The 17,103-nt window shown below is 48.8% G+C and overlaps 2 protein-coding genes across 4 annotated transcripts in view; one reads left to right on the top strand and one right to left on the bottom strand.

Moving 5' to 3' along the window:
- The window catches only part of ANOS1 (anosmin 1), a 694,126-nt gene that overhangs the window by 3,840 nt on the left and 673,183 nt on the right, over nt 1–17,103 (bottom strand). For all 3 annotated transcript variants that reach the window (XM_078064553.1, XM_078064552.1, XM_078064551.1), the window contains 4 exons: nt 6,497–6,591; nt 3,938–4,109; nt 2,907–3,127; nt 899–1,040 (listed from right to left, as the gene is read on the bottom strand). In XM_078064553.1, coding sequence (XP_077920679.1) covers nt 899–1,040; nt 2,907–3,127; nt 3,938–4,109; nt 6,497–6,591 — 630 coding nt within the window. The remainder of the gene's footprint in view (nt 1–898; nt 1,041–2,906; nt 3,128–3,937; nt 4,110–6,496; nt 6,592–17,103) is intronic.
- The window catches only part of LOC118532997 (uncharacterized), a 541,221-nt gene that overhangs the window by 498,103 nt on the left and 26,015 nt on the right, over nt 1–17,103 (top strand). The gene's annotated exons all lie outside the window — the stretch shown is intronic.

The raw sequence follows: 17,103 nt of genomic DNA, 5'->3' as shown, positions 1-17,103 counted from the left end.
CTTTTCCCTCCTTCATTCCCTCCTTAAGTCCATAAAATCACAGGACTAGGACAAGCTCCTTTCCTGGGTCATACAGTTAGAGAAGCAAGCCAAGGCCTTCCTCTCCCCTGGGAGCGTAAACACTTCAGTACGCACACGAAACGCAGTTTCAAAGGAGGAGCATCAGGAAAGCACTGACCCGACCCCGACGAAGGTAGGGGCCGCCGCGCTCTCCCATCCCGAGCGCTGTCTAAATTCTAGGCATGAAAACTGATGGGGGCAAATGTGCTTCTACGACTGTAAAGGTAAAACCAGGATTACTTCTCCATTTTCTTATCAACACACAAACCTTTAGGCACTGCTTTATACGTGTAAGCTGGAAAAAGATGAAGCACATAATTTAAAAATCAGCAAGAGCCTGACTGTTTAGAAACAATGGGTGACATTTAAAAAAACAAAACAAGTAGTTGACTTAGCAGTAAATCCAGTAGATTGATTTGGGTCATATTATGAAGCAAATTCACATAGTGTATTACAGCAAAATGTGTGTGATAAGAAAATAATCCTTAGCAAACTATTTCCTATATTGTCATATTTGAAAATCTTAATTTTTACAATAATTTCAGACTGATAGCAACTTAGATTTTTTTCCCCCCCTCGTATGTATTTATGGTGTAAAAGACACGGGGAAAGCATGATACGTGTGGAAAACCAGAGCAAGGACGGGAAGGAAAGCGAGGCCGGCAGGGGGCATTTAAGCGGCCACCGCGCGCTCATGCTGACGCGGCTGGAATACAATCCGGCCCGCAGGTACTCGCGGGGAGGACGAATTTCAGACCCAGAGAACCCCTCGGGGCACAGGGCTCGGTGATAAACTTAGTGTTTCACGCGGACTGCTGCCCGTGTGTCCCACACTCACTGTCCGCTGAGGGCAGCGTGAGGTCGGGCGTCCAGAAGGTTTTGATGGTGGCCGGCCCTTCGCCTCCCGCGGTCAGCACCTGCACTTCTAGTCGGTACAGCGTGGACGGCCTCAGGTTGGGCACCGTGAGGACGTAATGGTCCTGGGGGAGCCACACAAAAGGAGATGCGCGTCAGTGACCTTTCAAAAAGGACAGGCACAGGGGGCACGCGTCCTCTGAGCGGCTCCTCCCCGGCAGAGAGCAGGTGTGAGTGCACGCGGAGAGCGGGAGGGATGCGTGCACAGCAGGTGGGAGCGCGCGGAGAGCGGCAGGGGGGAGTGCACAGCAGGCGCGAGCCCGTGGAGAGCGGCAGGGGTGCGTGCACGGCAGGGGGGAGCGCGGGGGAGCGGCAGGGGTGAGTGCACAGCAGGTGCGAGCCCGTGGAGAACGGCAGGGGTGCGTGCACAGCAGGGGGGAGCGCGGGGGAGCGCGGGAGAGCGGCAGGGGTGCGTGCACGGCAGACGGGAGCACGCGGAGAGCCGCAGGAGTGCACGGCAGGAGCGAGCGCGCGGAGGGGGAAGGGGTGCGTGCACAGCAGGCAGGAGCACGCAGAGAGCGGCAGGGGTGCGTGCGTGGCAGGGGTGAGCGCGGGAGAGCGGCAGGGGTGCGTGCACGGCAGGCAGGAGCGGACGGAGAGCCGCAGGAGTGCACGGCAGGAGCGAGCGCGCGGAGGGGGAAGGGGTGCGTGGACAGCAGGCAGGAGCGCGCAGAGAGCGGCAGGGGTGCGTGCGTGGCAGGGGTGAGCGCGGGAGAGCGGCAGGGGTGCATGCACAGCAGGGGCCAACGCACGGAGAGGGGCAGGGGTGCGTGTGCGGCAGGCATGAGGGCGTGGAAAGCGGCAGGGGCGCGTGCGCGGCAGGGGCAAGTGCGCAGAGTGGCAGGGGTGCATGCACGGCAGGCATGAGTGAGCGGAGAGCGGCCGGGGAGAGCGGCAGGGGTGCGTGCACGGCAGGGGTGAGCGGAGAGCGATAGGGCTGCGTGCACGGCAAGCGAGAGCGCACGGAGAGCGGCAGGGGTGAGCGCAGGAGGGCAGCAGAAGCAGTGGCTGCCCGTACTCCGCGGGAGCCCCCTGCCGCGTCCTCTCCCCCTCCGTGCCCCGTCTGGGCAGCCCCAGACACTTGGCAGAGTAAGACTACGCCGAGGTGCCAGTTCTCAGGCTCACCCTTGGGATTTCATTTTTTACTCCCTAACCTAGGACTTTCCCATGGTTTAAAGTTTTCATCTGCACATCTTGTGATGTGAAATTCTTGATAATCCAGATTTCAGTGAAACGAGCCAACTGTTTCCCTTAAAACACAGTATCTGTCAATGCCCATAACTGAAAATGTTTATTTTTATGCCAACACATTCTTCTCAAAGTTCAATAAAACCTAATACATTCATAGAATAACTACTTTCTAATTCCAAGGAATTTTTCCTTCCGGACTTAAGGTTTTTTTCTTTCTTTCTCTCTTGCTTTTTTTTAGAGCCAGGGTTGGATATCCTAAGGGCATTTTTAGAGAGGGTAAAAGCCCACACATGGGTTTTTTTTTCAAGCGAAGGAATTAAGTGGCCTGGAAGACAGGCCAACTCATTATGGGCTCTAGCCAAATTTGAATGGGGAAAAGGGAGAGAAACAACAAGCTTCTTTTAGCTATTTTTGCCCCAATTTAACACTTCAAACAGGGCACGTCCACTTGGACCAGAGGGACACGGGGTTAACAAACAAACTGTGAAATCACTTGCATGCAAGACAGGATAGAGGCTGCCGGAGAATCAGGGTTTATCGACCTGACCGTGTACCCTGCTCAGAGCAGGGCTCATGATGTGTCATTAACCCCTGCAAACTCCTACATGCAGGACAAACTGGCCCAGGAAGGCGCAGTAGTTAGTTAGCACGCAGCCTGGCGGAAGGGCCCCGCTCCCGCAGCAGGCGGCCGTGCGCAATGGGGACAGCCGCGCGCACCGAGGAGCTGAGCCGGCACCTACCGAAGGCAGAATCTGGGAGCGAGAGATGATGCTGTTGGGTAAGCTGTTCTGTCTGCTCTCGGTCGTGACCTCAGCCCAGGTCACCTGAAAGCCCGTCATGGGCTGGTAGAGGTTGGCCTTGGACATCTTCCAGGAGAAGTGGGCCGTGATGTTCACATCTTGGACGACGAACGAGGCAGAGAGGTTCTCGGGCTTGGCGAGCACTTTGGCCGGCACGTGACCTGGAGCAAGGCGGACAGAAGCACCTGCTGAGGCTGCTGGACAAGGAGTGGAAATGGGGCCTGTCTGCACGCATCGTGGGCACTCCGGGCGGCCCCTAGGGGGTGGGGATGGCACAGGCAGGCTGAGCTCGGTCTCCACGCATGGCTCCCGGAAACCACCTCTTTGCCCTATGGGGACGGTCAGTGAGCAGTGAGCCAGAGTCTCTCTTGTCCCTGCAACTTTGGGGTGCTGTGGGGATTCTTTTCAGGACCCTGCTTTGGGGGTGGAAGACGGAGAGGGAATTCTGCAGCGTGGCAAGACCCAGCGGCTGCTCCGAGAGCAGACATGACCGCCACGCCAAGGGCGGACAGTGAAGTGATCGGCCGTCGCACTCGGTCACTCGGAGGAGCTCAGGGGGCCGCGCAGACCAAGTCCTGGGTAGTGGTCCCGCTGCCCCACAGGGGCCTCGGCCAGGAGGGGGATGGGTGCGGACACGGGGTCTGCGGCACTGTTGTGCCAAGTGCATGAAGGCAGCTCGCATGGCAAAGGGCCGGGATAAAAATGAAATCATGTGCAGAGTGCGCCGAAGCACGAGCGCTGTGTAAACCTTCGCTTCGTTCCGCAGGGGGTAATGCTGCGAGCAGAGGACGAGCTTCCACCGCCGTGACGCCTACAGCCGCACGCACATCGCCGCCCCAACTGCGCCACCCGACCGCAGTTTAGAAGGAGCGCTGCTTGAAGCTTCTCCGGCCTCGCCAAGTCCGTTTGGACACGTTTTCCTCGTGTCGCCAACACCCTAGACGCGCCCTTGGAAGTTGGGGTGAACGTACCTGCCTCGCCCGGGCAGCTAACGTGCTTGTAGCTTTTCCCCTTCAGGGCTGAGCACGGAGGCGTCGTAAAGAAAACGGTCTCTGCCTTCAAGCGGCCCGCGGGCCGGGCCGGCTGGACGGTCACCTTGTATTTGCAGGAAAACGACAGATCTTGAAGAATTATATAATTGTCCTAGAGCAAGAGAACGAGAAGATGCTAGCAATAAGTCTCATTAGGGATGAAAAAACCGGCAGGAGATGAAATCCTCGTGCCACAAGGGTATCTTCCTATATATGCAGTGTGCGCACTGTGGCTTTTATAGAAAGCGCAAAGGAGACACGGTGCATGTTGTGAGGAACGACCATCGGGCGCCTCCCCCTCCCCCCGCGCTTCCGGATGCCAGCCGCGCGGGTGCACCCAACTGTAAGCACAAATCTGTTTTTAAAACACGAGAAAAAAGGGAACTCGGGCTTCTCGGAGACCCCTGTGTGAGTTTGCCTTCTGAGAACTGAAGACCGTGCTCGGCAATATATTCTTTCCCCTTCTTGGAGTGCTCGCTGTTCTTGCTTCTGGCCACACGGGTGTGGTCACGCGCGGGCGGAGCGAGGAGGGGGCCGAGAGCACAACTGCGCGCTGACGTGGAAACACGACTCTGGGGCTGTCCTAAGTGTGCAACCCTGTTTCCTTTACATCTGCCTGCTCTGCTTCTCCGGTCTGGCCGGTGTGTGGCAGAGCCTGATGCCCTCGTGTAAAGGACGCAGACGGGACCCCTGTCCGGGGCGGTCTGGGTGCAGGCTGGAGTCCCCGGCAGACAGCAGCGTGCGCCAGGTGGGAAGCACAGGCCGCGCAGTGCGGTACGGGTACGAGCTGAGGCTCCGCGCATTCCGCCAGTCGCTGGAGCCGGCAGTGGGAGATGGGGGGCGGGATGCGCATGGCGGGGGGATGCACACCGCGGATGTACGCTGGATGGGGGGTGCACGCGGGTCTGGAGCGGAAATGCGCATGGAGGATGCGCACCCGGGAGCCACTGGCCCTCTCCCCAGAGGTCACAGGCAGGCAGCCAAACCAGGGCACCGTGCATACCAGAGAGTGAGCAGGGAGCCTCGCAGGCCTGCTGCGTCCCCTTGGGTGCCTGAAATGCTTCTCCGCAGGGGGGAATGTGCGCTTTACATGGGAACAGACTGCAAGAACACCGCTTGGCAGCTCTTTCAAGAATGCTTTCATGTGGCGTGGAACACAGACATCTCTAGCAAGACGTGAGTTAGCTGATGCTCCATCCTAACTTCAAAATAAGTGGGTCTAAAAGCTGTTTACAAATGCAAATAGGCTAGGTCTAAGCCCTTAGCAAAGTGGTTTTTGATTCTTATTTCTACCGGACACATTATACAGGTTCAGCCTATTCTTACCTTCAGAGTTTGCAGAGATGAGAAGCCAAGGGTTGGCTGGGCCCCTGAAAATAAGGCCGATTTCCTACCATTGCAAGGCACGCCTAAGTAAAACCACTAAAAGCCTCGCCCCTGCCCACAAACAATTTAATAAACCCTGCTTCTGTTCATTTCTTTCTCTGGTTTTCAAGTAGGTTTCCCTTTTTTAAAATGCTTCTTTTTCTTTTTTTTTTTTAACTGAAGGCCCCCAACTTTGGAGGCAGCTTAGGGAAAAATAAAAGGAATAGCGTTGGCGATCATGTGTTGGGACAAGTCAAATCCAGTAAAAAACTGTATTTCTGCAGACCCACTGACTTGTTTTACTATCTTAAAGTTATGTGATCACATAGGATTCTAAAAATACTGTACTTGTTGCTTTAGGAAATATTCAAAAGAAAACTGTTCTCCTTACAGATCACAGATCAACATATTAGACAGCTGGGGCTGTGGCTTTGGGTGTTTTAAAGCTGCTATATTATAGACACGTCACTGTCACCACCACCATGGACAGGCCACCGCCATCTTAACCATTCTTTGTTGCCGCTACTCTATAATTCACTCATTCACCCTAACTATTTGGAAGAACACATGGAGCAGGACTGCCAGAGTTCCTATCCCCCAGGAGTTAATGTTCTTTCAGAATTAACAGTCAGGAAAGTGTCAGTGCCGTGAGTCGGGTAGACGTTGCATGCACTGCAGGAGGAGCTGCTAGTCAGGGACATGGCAAAGCAAGGCGCTGAAGGGTCGCTGGGGGCGTATAGAAGTCGGCAGAGAAAACGTTACATCGTGGTGCCAAGATTCTGAAAATAATGCAAACCTGTCGTCCAATTAAGACGAGACACGACAGCAACTCGGAAGCATTTCTGACCTGGGAGTTCCCTAGGAAGCGCGTCTTTCATCTCTGCAGAAGTCCTGTGAGCTGCGTCGTGCAGACACGGGACCGAGCTCCCGGGGAAGGTTGTGAGCGGAGGAAGGAATGAGTGAGCAGAAGGAGTGTTCTGCTTTCCCGGGTATGTTGTTACTATTCAGCAGCCCGCGCGGGGAGCGAGCTCTGGGTGGGTCATACAGGTGGCCCACCTTCCCGTGTGTCTTATGCGTGGGCCCAGTGGAGCCCGGGAGCAGCGAGACGTGGGCGGTGTGAGGGCCGCCGCTCACCTGGGTGATGCTGGACAAGGTCTCCGCGCTGCTGCTTCTGTTGTGAGCACAGACCTCCGGGAGCCACCGCACGTGGTATCGGCTGACGCTGGGATCTGAAAGGCCAGAGAGAGTACAGGCTGGGGCCACACTGCACCTGGGCCACTGCTCTGGGAGCGGGAGGGGGCAGGAGGGGGCGCACTGCGGTTCCCCGGGTGATAGGACGAAGGACGCAGGCCGGGCTGCAGGACTCTGGCCGTCGTCAGGAGGACATTCTAGGAGAGAACCGGGTACGGTGCGAGAAAGTGCAGGAAAGTCACGGCAGAACGCCTGCAACGAGGTGTTGAGTGGGGAACCTCGCTCCTGGTTCTGGGCCGAGCGCACCCCGACAGGAGAGGATGGCCCTTGGCCGGGGAGTGTCCATTCCCGCAGCGGGGAGTCATCACTGCAAGTGTGAGTTCTACAGTTTACGGCGAAAGCTGAGAGAGCGTGCAACCCGTGCAAAATCGACAGCCTGTCCTCAGGCCGGGATGCATTCCCTCGTGCACGGGAGTGTTCCCGCCGCACGAGGCCTGAAGCAGCCCCTGCCCTGGCACCGAGGCTGCATGTGTGATCCCCCCGAACCCTGACTTGCTGGGGAGCGCAGGCCAGAACACTGACCCTGCAAGCCTGTCCTCTCCGGGCCGGGCAGCGTATTCCCTGCACAGCGCTGGACTCTGGGCCATCCCTCAGACAAACGATGAGGATCACCTCGCCGAGTGTGGGAAGGGGGGTCTGGCCAGTGTCAGGTTTATTCACCGACCCGCGCATCCAAGGGTGTGAACGGGCGCCACTCTGCCACTAACATCTCATCCCCCGTGTTCCCACCACGTGCTGGATGGAGCTTTGCTGATGGGAAGACACTGTGGGTGGTTCGGCGGGAGCTTGCTTTGAGCACTTTGGAATGAGAAAAGAAGAAGTCTGAATCCGAGAGGATGAGCGGTTATCAAGCAGGCCCCCTCGGTGTTTACTTAAAAGGGGAACCCCTTCCTGGAGGCTTTCAGATTTACACAGCAGGCATTGGGAAAGCACCGTACGGTATACGCAAGTATGGGGCCACTGAGGGAATTCATCGGCTCGCATTCAAGTGGGGCTCTTCCAGGCATACACCGAAGTAACCACGCAGGAACAGCTGTTCCCCTGGATCTTAAAAACTAACAGGGCTATAGAAACAACAATGTACATAAGCAGGATCTGCGTTAGGCTAGAAGGTAATTTGGCTACATACAGATTAATAGGGAACTTAAGGGGGCAGGTGGTATATTGCCAAAGGTTACAATTGTGCAACAGCGGCTGGCTTATCCCCTGGAGATCTTTCCTTTTTTAAAAAATAATTTTTTTTTATTTATTTGAGAATGAGAGAGCACAAGTGGGGGTGGGGAGGTAGAAGCAGACTCCCCATTGAGCGGGGCTCCATCCCAGGACGCTGAGATCGTGGCCTGAGCCATAAGCAGACGCTTGACCAACTGAGCCCCCAGTTGTCTCCAGGCACCCCCAGGAGATCTTTCAAGTGAACATGGGGATGAGGCCTGGTGGTTGGTGTGGGCAGTGTAGACGACCGTGGGCGGTGTAGATGGCCGTGAGCAGGCCTGGTGGATGGCGTGGGCGGTGTAGATGACTGTGAGCAGGTCCTCTGGCCAGCACCGCCCACACAACTGTCTACGATGTTGAAAATATTCTACACGTGGTGGCCCCTAGTCACTCCTGCCTGTAAAGCAGCTGAAATATTGCTAGTGTGACTGAGGAATCAAATTCTTAATTCACTGTAATCAGTTTACATTCAGACAACTACAGGTTGCTAATGGCTACCATATTGGATGGTGAGTTCTGGCCACAGGGAAGCAGTAAGAAGCCATGAGATAGGAACAGACTCTCGTCCACTTTGGGGCTGACGTTCCCTGCTCAGGGGATTGATTCCAGTTTGCTGTAATACAATGATATATGGTATGCAGTTGATAACCGAGGACTCTAGGGACTCTAAGAATCCTACGCATTCTTTACAGCATGGTCCTGTTTTCCTAAGAGGAGGCACTGAGAGTGACATTCGGTCACCCCCCTCAACTCCATCTGGTGACACTTGGTCACCCCCTTCAACTCCATCCAGTCACACTCGGTTACCCCCTTCTACTCCATCCAGTGACACTCGGTCACCCCCTTCAACTCTGGTGACACACGGTCACCCCCAACTCCATCTGGTGACATGCAGTCACCCCTTCTACTCCATCCGGTGACACATGGTCACCCCCTTCGACTCCGTCCGGTGACAGGCAGTCACCCCCCTTGACTCCGTCCGGTGACACACAGTCACCCCCTTCTACTCCATCCAGTGACACTCGGTTACCCCTTCTACTCCATCTGGTGACAGTCGGTCACCCCCTTCTGCATCCAGTGACAGGTGGTCAACCCCTCGACTCTGGTGACACTCGGTCACCCACTTCGACTCTGTCCGGTGACACACAGTCACCTCCTTCAACTCCGTCCAGTGACATGCAGTCACTCCCTTCGACTCCACCCCCCGTCAGCTCTAGACACTGCTTTGCCCGAGTTCATGGCCCTCCCATCTCTGTGTACCCCACCTCTATGAACAATGTCATTCATCCCCATGGCGTTCAGTATCATTTTCCTGGACTTGCAGGGAAGATGGCAGAGTGGGAATATCCGAAGCTCACATCACCACATAGATACAGAAAGACACCCCCCGCAGTGTGTCAGCGTACATAACGCAGAAAACCTCCTGAAGACTGGCAGGACAGACTGCACAGCTACATGCAGACAAGAGGCCACTTCAAAGAGGGTATAGGAAGGGTGGAGACATGGTTGGGAATGAACCCGACCTGCAGGAGTGTCCCCAGAGAGAGGGACTCCATGGGCATGGAGAGGGGTTAGAAAGAGAGCCTCACGCCAGCCTCCCGAGGCACAGGGCACCCACGCAGGGAAGACAAAGCCCCATCGCATCTGGCTCTGAAAAGCAGAGGGATATAATTCCACAAATTCTTCCATCCGTAGGGCCGAACACCTGGAACTCTCAAACTCGCGGGCGTGACTGGAGAGCTGGAGGGTGAGGGGAAACGGGGTCCCCAGCCTTAAAGAGACCACACAGAAGCAGCACTGTGCAAAACACCCGGGCTACACAGCAGGGAGATTTGTTTCCTAGTCTCAAAATGGGTGCTGCAGAGGCAAAGATCTTCGGGAAATTTCTCCAAGAACAAAAGGGCGGCAGGCACCATTTCCCTCCCCCACCCCCGCCCCGATACACAGACACCTGTGGACCCATGCAGCACAAATACTGTCCTTGCTAACACAGCCCCGAAACCAGAGCTCAGCTGCAAGCCCACCCCTACAGGAGGCCCTCAGGAACCTCGCTGACAGCACGCACCCTGCCCCCACAAGATCCGGAGCTACCCACCCCCTCCAGCACCGTTTTGGCCAGAGCCCATCAAAAGTGGTGCCACAAGCCTGGCACTGTGCCAACATCACCCCCAAAGTGATGCCTGCCCTGGGGAGAGGGGAAGGGAGCTGACATGCCATCTGACTGCAGCCCCAGCAACAGGCTGGGGGCCCACGTCGGGGCTGACTGCAGGCCGACCCACCAGCACGCGCTTCTCAGAGGACGACGCGGAGCGCGGAGAGCATGCCCTATACTTGGGAGCTACTGCAGCTCTGGCAAATGCCAGGTCTCACCCACCTCAAGTCCAGCGTGGCCCCACACTGGCCCATCAGCACCACAGGGACCAGTCCCTGCCCAAGACAGGCAAGGAGAGCCACTGCAGGTGACTGGACTGAAGGCAAATGCAGCTCAGCCAAAAGAGTAGGGCGCATGCAACACACACAGGACACACCTCTGAAGGGCCAGGCCCTGGTGAACCAACACACTGCACAGCACGACACGACAACCCTTCATATGGCCACTGCTTTCAAGAGCAGGAGACGCAGAAAAGGGGGCGAGAGAAGAAAAAAGAACTACAAAAACAACTGTAAAACAAGTAACCAAATGGCAGTAAGTATGTACCTATCAAAAATTACTTTGAATGTAAATGGACTAAACAATCAAAAGACATCCATCACCCACAGGATAAAAAAAGCAAGCCCCATCTACGTGCTGCCTGCAAGAGACTCATTTCAGACCTAAAGACACAGGCAGATTGAAAGTGAGGGGATAGAGAAACATTTATCATACAAAGGGAAGTGATAAGGAAGCCTGCGTAGCAATAGTTAAATCAGAAGAGTCTTTAAAACAAAGACTGTAACAAAAGACAAAGGACACTACATAATCATAATGGGAACAATTCAACAAAGATACAACAATTGTAAATATTTATGCACCCATATGGGAGCACACAAATACATAAACCAGTTAATAAAAAGGAAGTCATTGATAATAATAGAATAATAGCAGGGGACTTTAAATAACACCCCACTTACATCAGTGGATAGGTCAACTAAGCAGAAAAGCAACAAGGAAACAGTGGCTTCGAATGACACACTGGACCAGATGGATCTAACAGATATAACATGCCATCCTCAAACGGCAGAACACACATTCTTTTCAAGTGCACATGGGACATTCTCCAGAGTAGATCACATATTAGGCTACAAAACAAGTCTCGACAAATTCAAAAAGACTGAATCCTACTATGCATCTTTCCCAACCACAACACTATTAAACTAGAAATCAACCAAACACAAGAAAAAAATCTAGAAAGAACACAAATACATGGAGGTTACGTAACATGCTACTAAATAATGATTCGATCACCCATGAAATCAAAGAGGAAATAAAAAATACATGAGGACAAATGAAAATGAAAACACATGCTTCAAAATCTTTGGAATGCATTAAAGCTGTTCTAAGACGGAAGCTTATAGCAATACAGGCCTACCTCAAGAAGCAAGAAAAATCTCAAACTAACCTTACACCTAAAGAAGCTGGAACAAGAAGAACAAACAAAACCCAAACCAGTAAAAGGAAGGAAATAATAAAGATTAGAGCAGAAATAAATGAAATAGAAGCAAGCAAAAAAACAAAAACAACAGATCAATGAAACCAGGAGCTGGTTCTTTGAAAATAGGAACAAAATTGATACACCTTTAGCCAGATTCATTGAAAAAGAAAGAAAAAGAAAGAGGACTCAAACAAAATCGTGGGGTGCCTGGGTGGCTTAGTCAGTTAAGCGACTGCCTTTGGCTCAGGTCATGATAACAGGGTTCTGGAATCGAGCCCCGTGTTGGGCTCCCTGCTCAGCGGGGAGCCTGTGTCTCCCTTCCCCCTTCCTCCCCGCTCGTGCTCTCTCTCTCTGTCAAAAAAATAAATAAAATCTTAAAAAACAAAAACAAAATCAGAAATGAAAGAGGAGAAATAACAATCAACACCACAGATACAAAGGATTAACAGAATATTATGAACAATTATATGCCAACAAACTGGACAACCTATAAGAAATGGATAAGTTCCTAGAAACATATACCTCCCAAAATTAAATCAGGAAGAAATAGAAAATTTGAACAGACTGATTATCAGAAAGGAAATTGAATCAATAATAATAATAATTTTAAAACTCCCAACAAACACAAGTCTAGGACCAGAGAGCTTCACAGGCAAATTCTACCAAACATTTAAAGAAGAGTTAATACCTATTCTTTTCAAACTATTCCAAAAAATAGAAGGAAAACTTCCAAATTCATTGTATAATGCCAGCATTACCCTGATACCAAAACCAGATAAAGATACTACAAAAAAAAGGAACTACAGGCCAATATCCTTGATGAAGATAGATGCAAAAGTCCTCAGCAAAATATCAGCAAATCAAATCCAACAATACATTAACAAAATCATTCTCCACCATCAAGTAGGATTTATTCCTGGGACACAAGGGTGGTTCGATATTTGCAAGCCAATCAATGTGATATATCAACAAGGGAAAGGACAAAAACTGTATCATTTCAAGAGATGCAAAAAAAAAAGCATTTGACAAAGTACAACATCCATTCATGATAACCCTCAACAAAGTAGGTTTAGAGGGAACATACCTGAACGTAATAAAGGCCATCTATGAAAAACACACAGCTAACATTATACTCAATGGTGAAAAACTGAGAGCTTTTCTCCTAAGGTCAGAAATAAGACAAGGATGTCCACTCTCACCACTTTTATTCAAAATAATAATGAAAGGCAAAGCCACAGCAATCAGACAAGAAAAAGAAATAAAATGCATCCACATTGGTAAGGAAAAGGTAAAACTTCCACTATTTGCAGATGACATGATACTATATATAGATAAGCCTAAAATTCCCCCCAAAAAACTAATAGAACTGATCAATTAATTCAGTAAAATTGCAGGATATGAAACCAATATCCAGAAATCTGTTGCATTTCTATACACTAATACCACCATAGCAGAGAAATTAAGAAAACAATCCTTTACAATTGCACCAAAAATAATAAAGTACCTAGGAATAAACTTAATCAAGGAAGTAAAAGACCTGTACTCTGAAAGCTATAAAACATGGATGAGAGAAACTGAAGAGCCTGGATGGCTCAGTTGGTAGAGCACGTGACTCTTGAATTTTAGGGTCAAGCCCCATGTTGGGCATGGAGCCTACTCGAAAGAAAGAAAGAAACTGTAGATGACACAAACAGATGGAAGGAAATTCCATGCTCTTGGATTGGAGGAACAAATATTCTTAAAATGCTCATACTACCCAAAGCAATCTACACATTTAATGCAATCAAAATACCAGGAGCATTTTTCACACAGCTAGAACAAACAATCCTAAAATTTATATGGGACCACAGAAGACTGAATAGCCAAAGCAATCTTGAAAGAGAAGAACAAAACTGGAGGTATCACAATCTCAGATACCAAGATACACTACAAAGCTGTAGTAATCAAAACAGAATGGTACTGCCATAAAAACAGACATGTAGATCAGTGGCACAGAATGGAGAGAACCCAGAAATAAACCTATAATTATATGTTCATTAATCTTTCACCAAGGAGGCAAGAATATGCAATGGGAAAATGTCTCTTCAACAAATGGTTTTGGGAGAACTGAACAGATACACACAAAAGAATGAAACTGGACCACTTTCTTACATCATAAACAAATATAAGTTCAAAATGGATTAAAGACCTAAATGTGAGACCTGAAACCATAAACATCCTCCAAGAGAGCACAGTCAGTAATGTCTCTGACGTCAGCCCTAGCAACATTTTTCTAGATATATCTCCGGAGGCAAGGGAAACAAAAGCAAAAATAAATTATTGGGACTTCATCAAAATTAAAACCTTCTGCACAGTGAAGGAAACAACAGAACTAAAAGACAGCCTACTAAATGGGAGAAGATATTTACAAATGACATGTCCAATAAAGGGTTAGTATCCAAAATATATAAAGAACTGATACAACTCAACACCAAAAACGCAAATAACCCAATTAAAAAATGGGCAGAACAAATGAACGGACCTTTCTCTAAAGAAGACATACAGATGGCCAACAGACACATGAGAAGATGCTCAACACCAGGGAAATGCAAATCAAAACTATGGGATACCACCTCACACCTGTCAGAATGGCTAAAATAAAAAAACAGAGGAAACCAGTGTTGGCAAGGATGTGGTGAAAAAGGAACTCTCATGCACTGTTGGTGGGAACGCAAACTGGTGCAACCACTCTGGAAAACAGTATGGGAGTTCCTCAAATAATTAAAAATAGAATTACCACATGATCCAGTAATTCCGCTACTATTTACCCAAAAATACAAAAACACTAATTCAGAAAGCTATATGCACCCCTATGTTTATAGCAGCATTATTTACAACAGCCAAATTATGGAAGCAGCCCAAGTGTCCATCAGTTGATGGATAAAGATGTGGTGTGTACACACACACACAATGGAATATTATTCAGGCATAGAAAAGAATGAAATCTTGCCATTTGTAACACCATCGATGGATCTACAGAGTATAATGCTAAGTGAAATCAGTCAGAGAAAGTCAGAGAAAGACAAATACCATATGATTTCACTCATATGTGGGATTTAAGAAACAAAAGAAACAAGCAACAGGAAAAAGAGAAAAACCATGAAACAGACTCTTAACTCTAGACAACTGGTGGTTACCAGAGGAGGGGGTGGGCCAGTTGGTAAAATAGGTGAGCGGAATGGAGAGCACACTCATCATGATGAGCACCGAGTAATATATGGAATTGCTGGATCACTGTATTGGCATCAGAGGCTAATAAGACACTGTACGTTAACTGCACTGGAATGAAAATAAAATATAAAAACTAATTCAAAAAGTTACATCCACCCCTAAAGAATTGTTGAATCACTAAATTGTAGACCTAAAAGTACAGACCACTGTATGTTAATTATACTGGGATTTTTTCAAAATGTAGACCATAAAATACTCACGCCTGTAATGTTAGCTGAGTTGTATCCATGTAACTCATTTATACAAATATCTGTCTTTAGTTTCATCCTGGCAGTTATGAAAATCCTGCAAGTTTGTATTTAGGATATGACTTCAGGACCCAATCTAGAACTAGAATATTAAAAACATCATCAAATCAAATGTTTCCTAAGGGGATACATGTGAAAATTCTATGCCAAATGCCTTGTGTTGCTCTGGTTCTTGAAATTAAGTTCTTCCTTCCACAAATAAATTATAAAGTACTTGAGAAGTATTTTTAAATATTGAAATTTACTTTCAGTGTGCTTCAACTGTGCTTCAAAAAGTAGATTTATCTAATTTGTTTCTAAACTATATTTAACTCACAGTGTCTGGCATAAATTAAAGGACGCAAAAAAAATTTTTTTAGGATTTATTTATTTTAGAGAGAGAGACAGAGAGCGAGCGAGCAAGCATAAGCAGAAGGGGCAGAGGGAGTAGGAGAGAGAATCCCAAGCAGATTCCCCACTGAGCGTGGAGCCCGACATGGGGCTCAATCCCAGGACCTTGAGATAATGACCGGACCCCAAACCAAGAGTCAGACACTCAACTGACTGCACCACCCAGGCGCCCCAAGGCTGCGAAATTTTTAATTAAATGTTAATCTCTAAATTCCAAAAGTCTAATGATCAAGAGTGCTGGGGTGACTGAAATCAGAGCTCTGAGAAAGAGGCCATCTTGGAGTGCCATGGGACAGCCACCGTCACCAAGAATGGGAAGTCACAACACTGGTGGCCGGGCACAAACACTTGGAAACGCATCAGAAAATGCCAGTTCCCCAGAGCAGGAATTTCTGTTCTTTGCAGCATCTCCGACACCAGAAATAGCACCTGGTATGTAGTAGGTGCTCAGTCAATGTTAGCTGAATGACATCCTTTCACGAACTAGTGCCTTGTTCTCTTTATATTCGTAAAAATGCTTTCGTCAGACTTTCTGACTTTGTACAATTTTGTAAAAGAAAAATTTTTAACATCTACTAGGCAGAAGGCATTTCTACTCAAAGTAGAAGTATGAATGTTTTCTCTTTTTCATATTTTTGGAGTGCAAACACTAAGTCTAAACCAAAAAGCCTAGAAGAATCAATTGTGGATTCTGTTGTCACACAGTAAAACCGAACTGTTGTCTGTAGAATAATAAAATTACTAATTAATAAAAGTAGCTCAGTGAACTGTTCCTTTTAGAACTACAAATTCACTGTTGAGGATATTTATTTCCTTCCAGAGCATTCACTGTTATAACCCAGCTACCATAGGCACTAAGTTGGGCTAACATGATGTTTGAGTCATTTCCCTACAAAATCATATGCTGTGTCATCATAAATAATACAAAAAAAAAAAAATGGAAGCTCTCTCTTTGGTAAACTTCAGGGAAAGTGAACAGATTTGTGCTTTTGAGTTCCTATCTCCAAGTCCAAAACCAACATGCTGGCCACCCTCACTTTTAGGAAATGTGACAGATATCTAGAAACCAATTTCTACTTATAATTTTGTCTCGATTAGTGAACAAGATTCTCGTCTACTCTGATTTGTCACAAGCATTCAGTTTTCTTGAGGTTTTCAACTCAGTGTATCCACTGGTGGAAATTAGTTATGATTCAAGAATATTCAATTCAGGTACTTGTGTCAGACTTTAAAACCACTTGAGATAGGTCTGTCTATCGAGTTGCATATGGTGCACACAACCCATGATTTTACAGAGTCAGAGAGTCCAGAAAAACCAGCCAAAGTGTCCTTTTCCAGGACAGAGAAAGATCTCATATTCACATTCTACACAGAATTCGTAGAAGAGCAGGACTGTGTGTTGACTTAAAAGGCATCTCGTTTCCTACACTTGTGATAGTTATGAAGAGCACATGCTTCATCAATGTCTGGGGGAACTCTGGTTTGGGATTCTGTAGGTCCCATGGTGTCTGCCTAATGGGCTTCTGGAAGGAGAACAAATGTGGGATGAGTTTGGACCACATGCTCTGCACCTTGGTGAGCACTAGACTAACCCAAAGTTTCCACAGTCTCCTCTTACGGAGGGCTCTGGCACAGGGATGCTCCACTGAGTTTTAGATGTTAATTTGGCTTTCAAATTTAAAATCAAAAGGGAAATGGGATGGATATATTTTAAGGAAAAGGGCTTTTCTGGAAAAAA

This window comes from Halichoerus grypus, chromosome X (genome assembly GCF_964656455.1).
Source record: "Halichoerus grypus chromosome X, mHalGry1.hap1.1, whole genome shotgun sequence".
NCBI lineage: Eukaryota > Metazoa > Chordata > Mammalia > Carnivora > Phocidae > Halichoerus > Halichoerus grypus.
The sequence above is the reverse complement of the archived record's forward strand: the minus strand, read 5'-3'. Positions and strand labels throughout refer to the sequence as shown.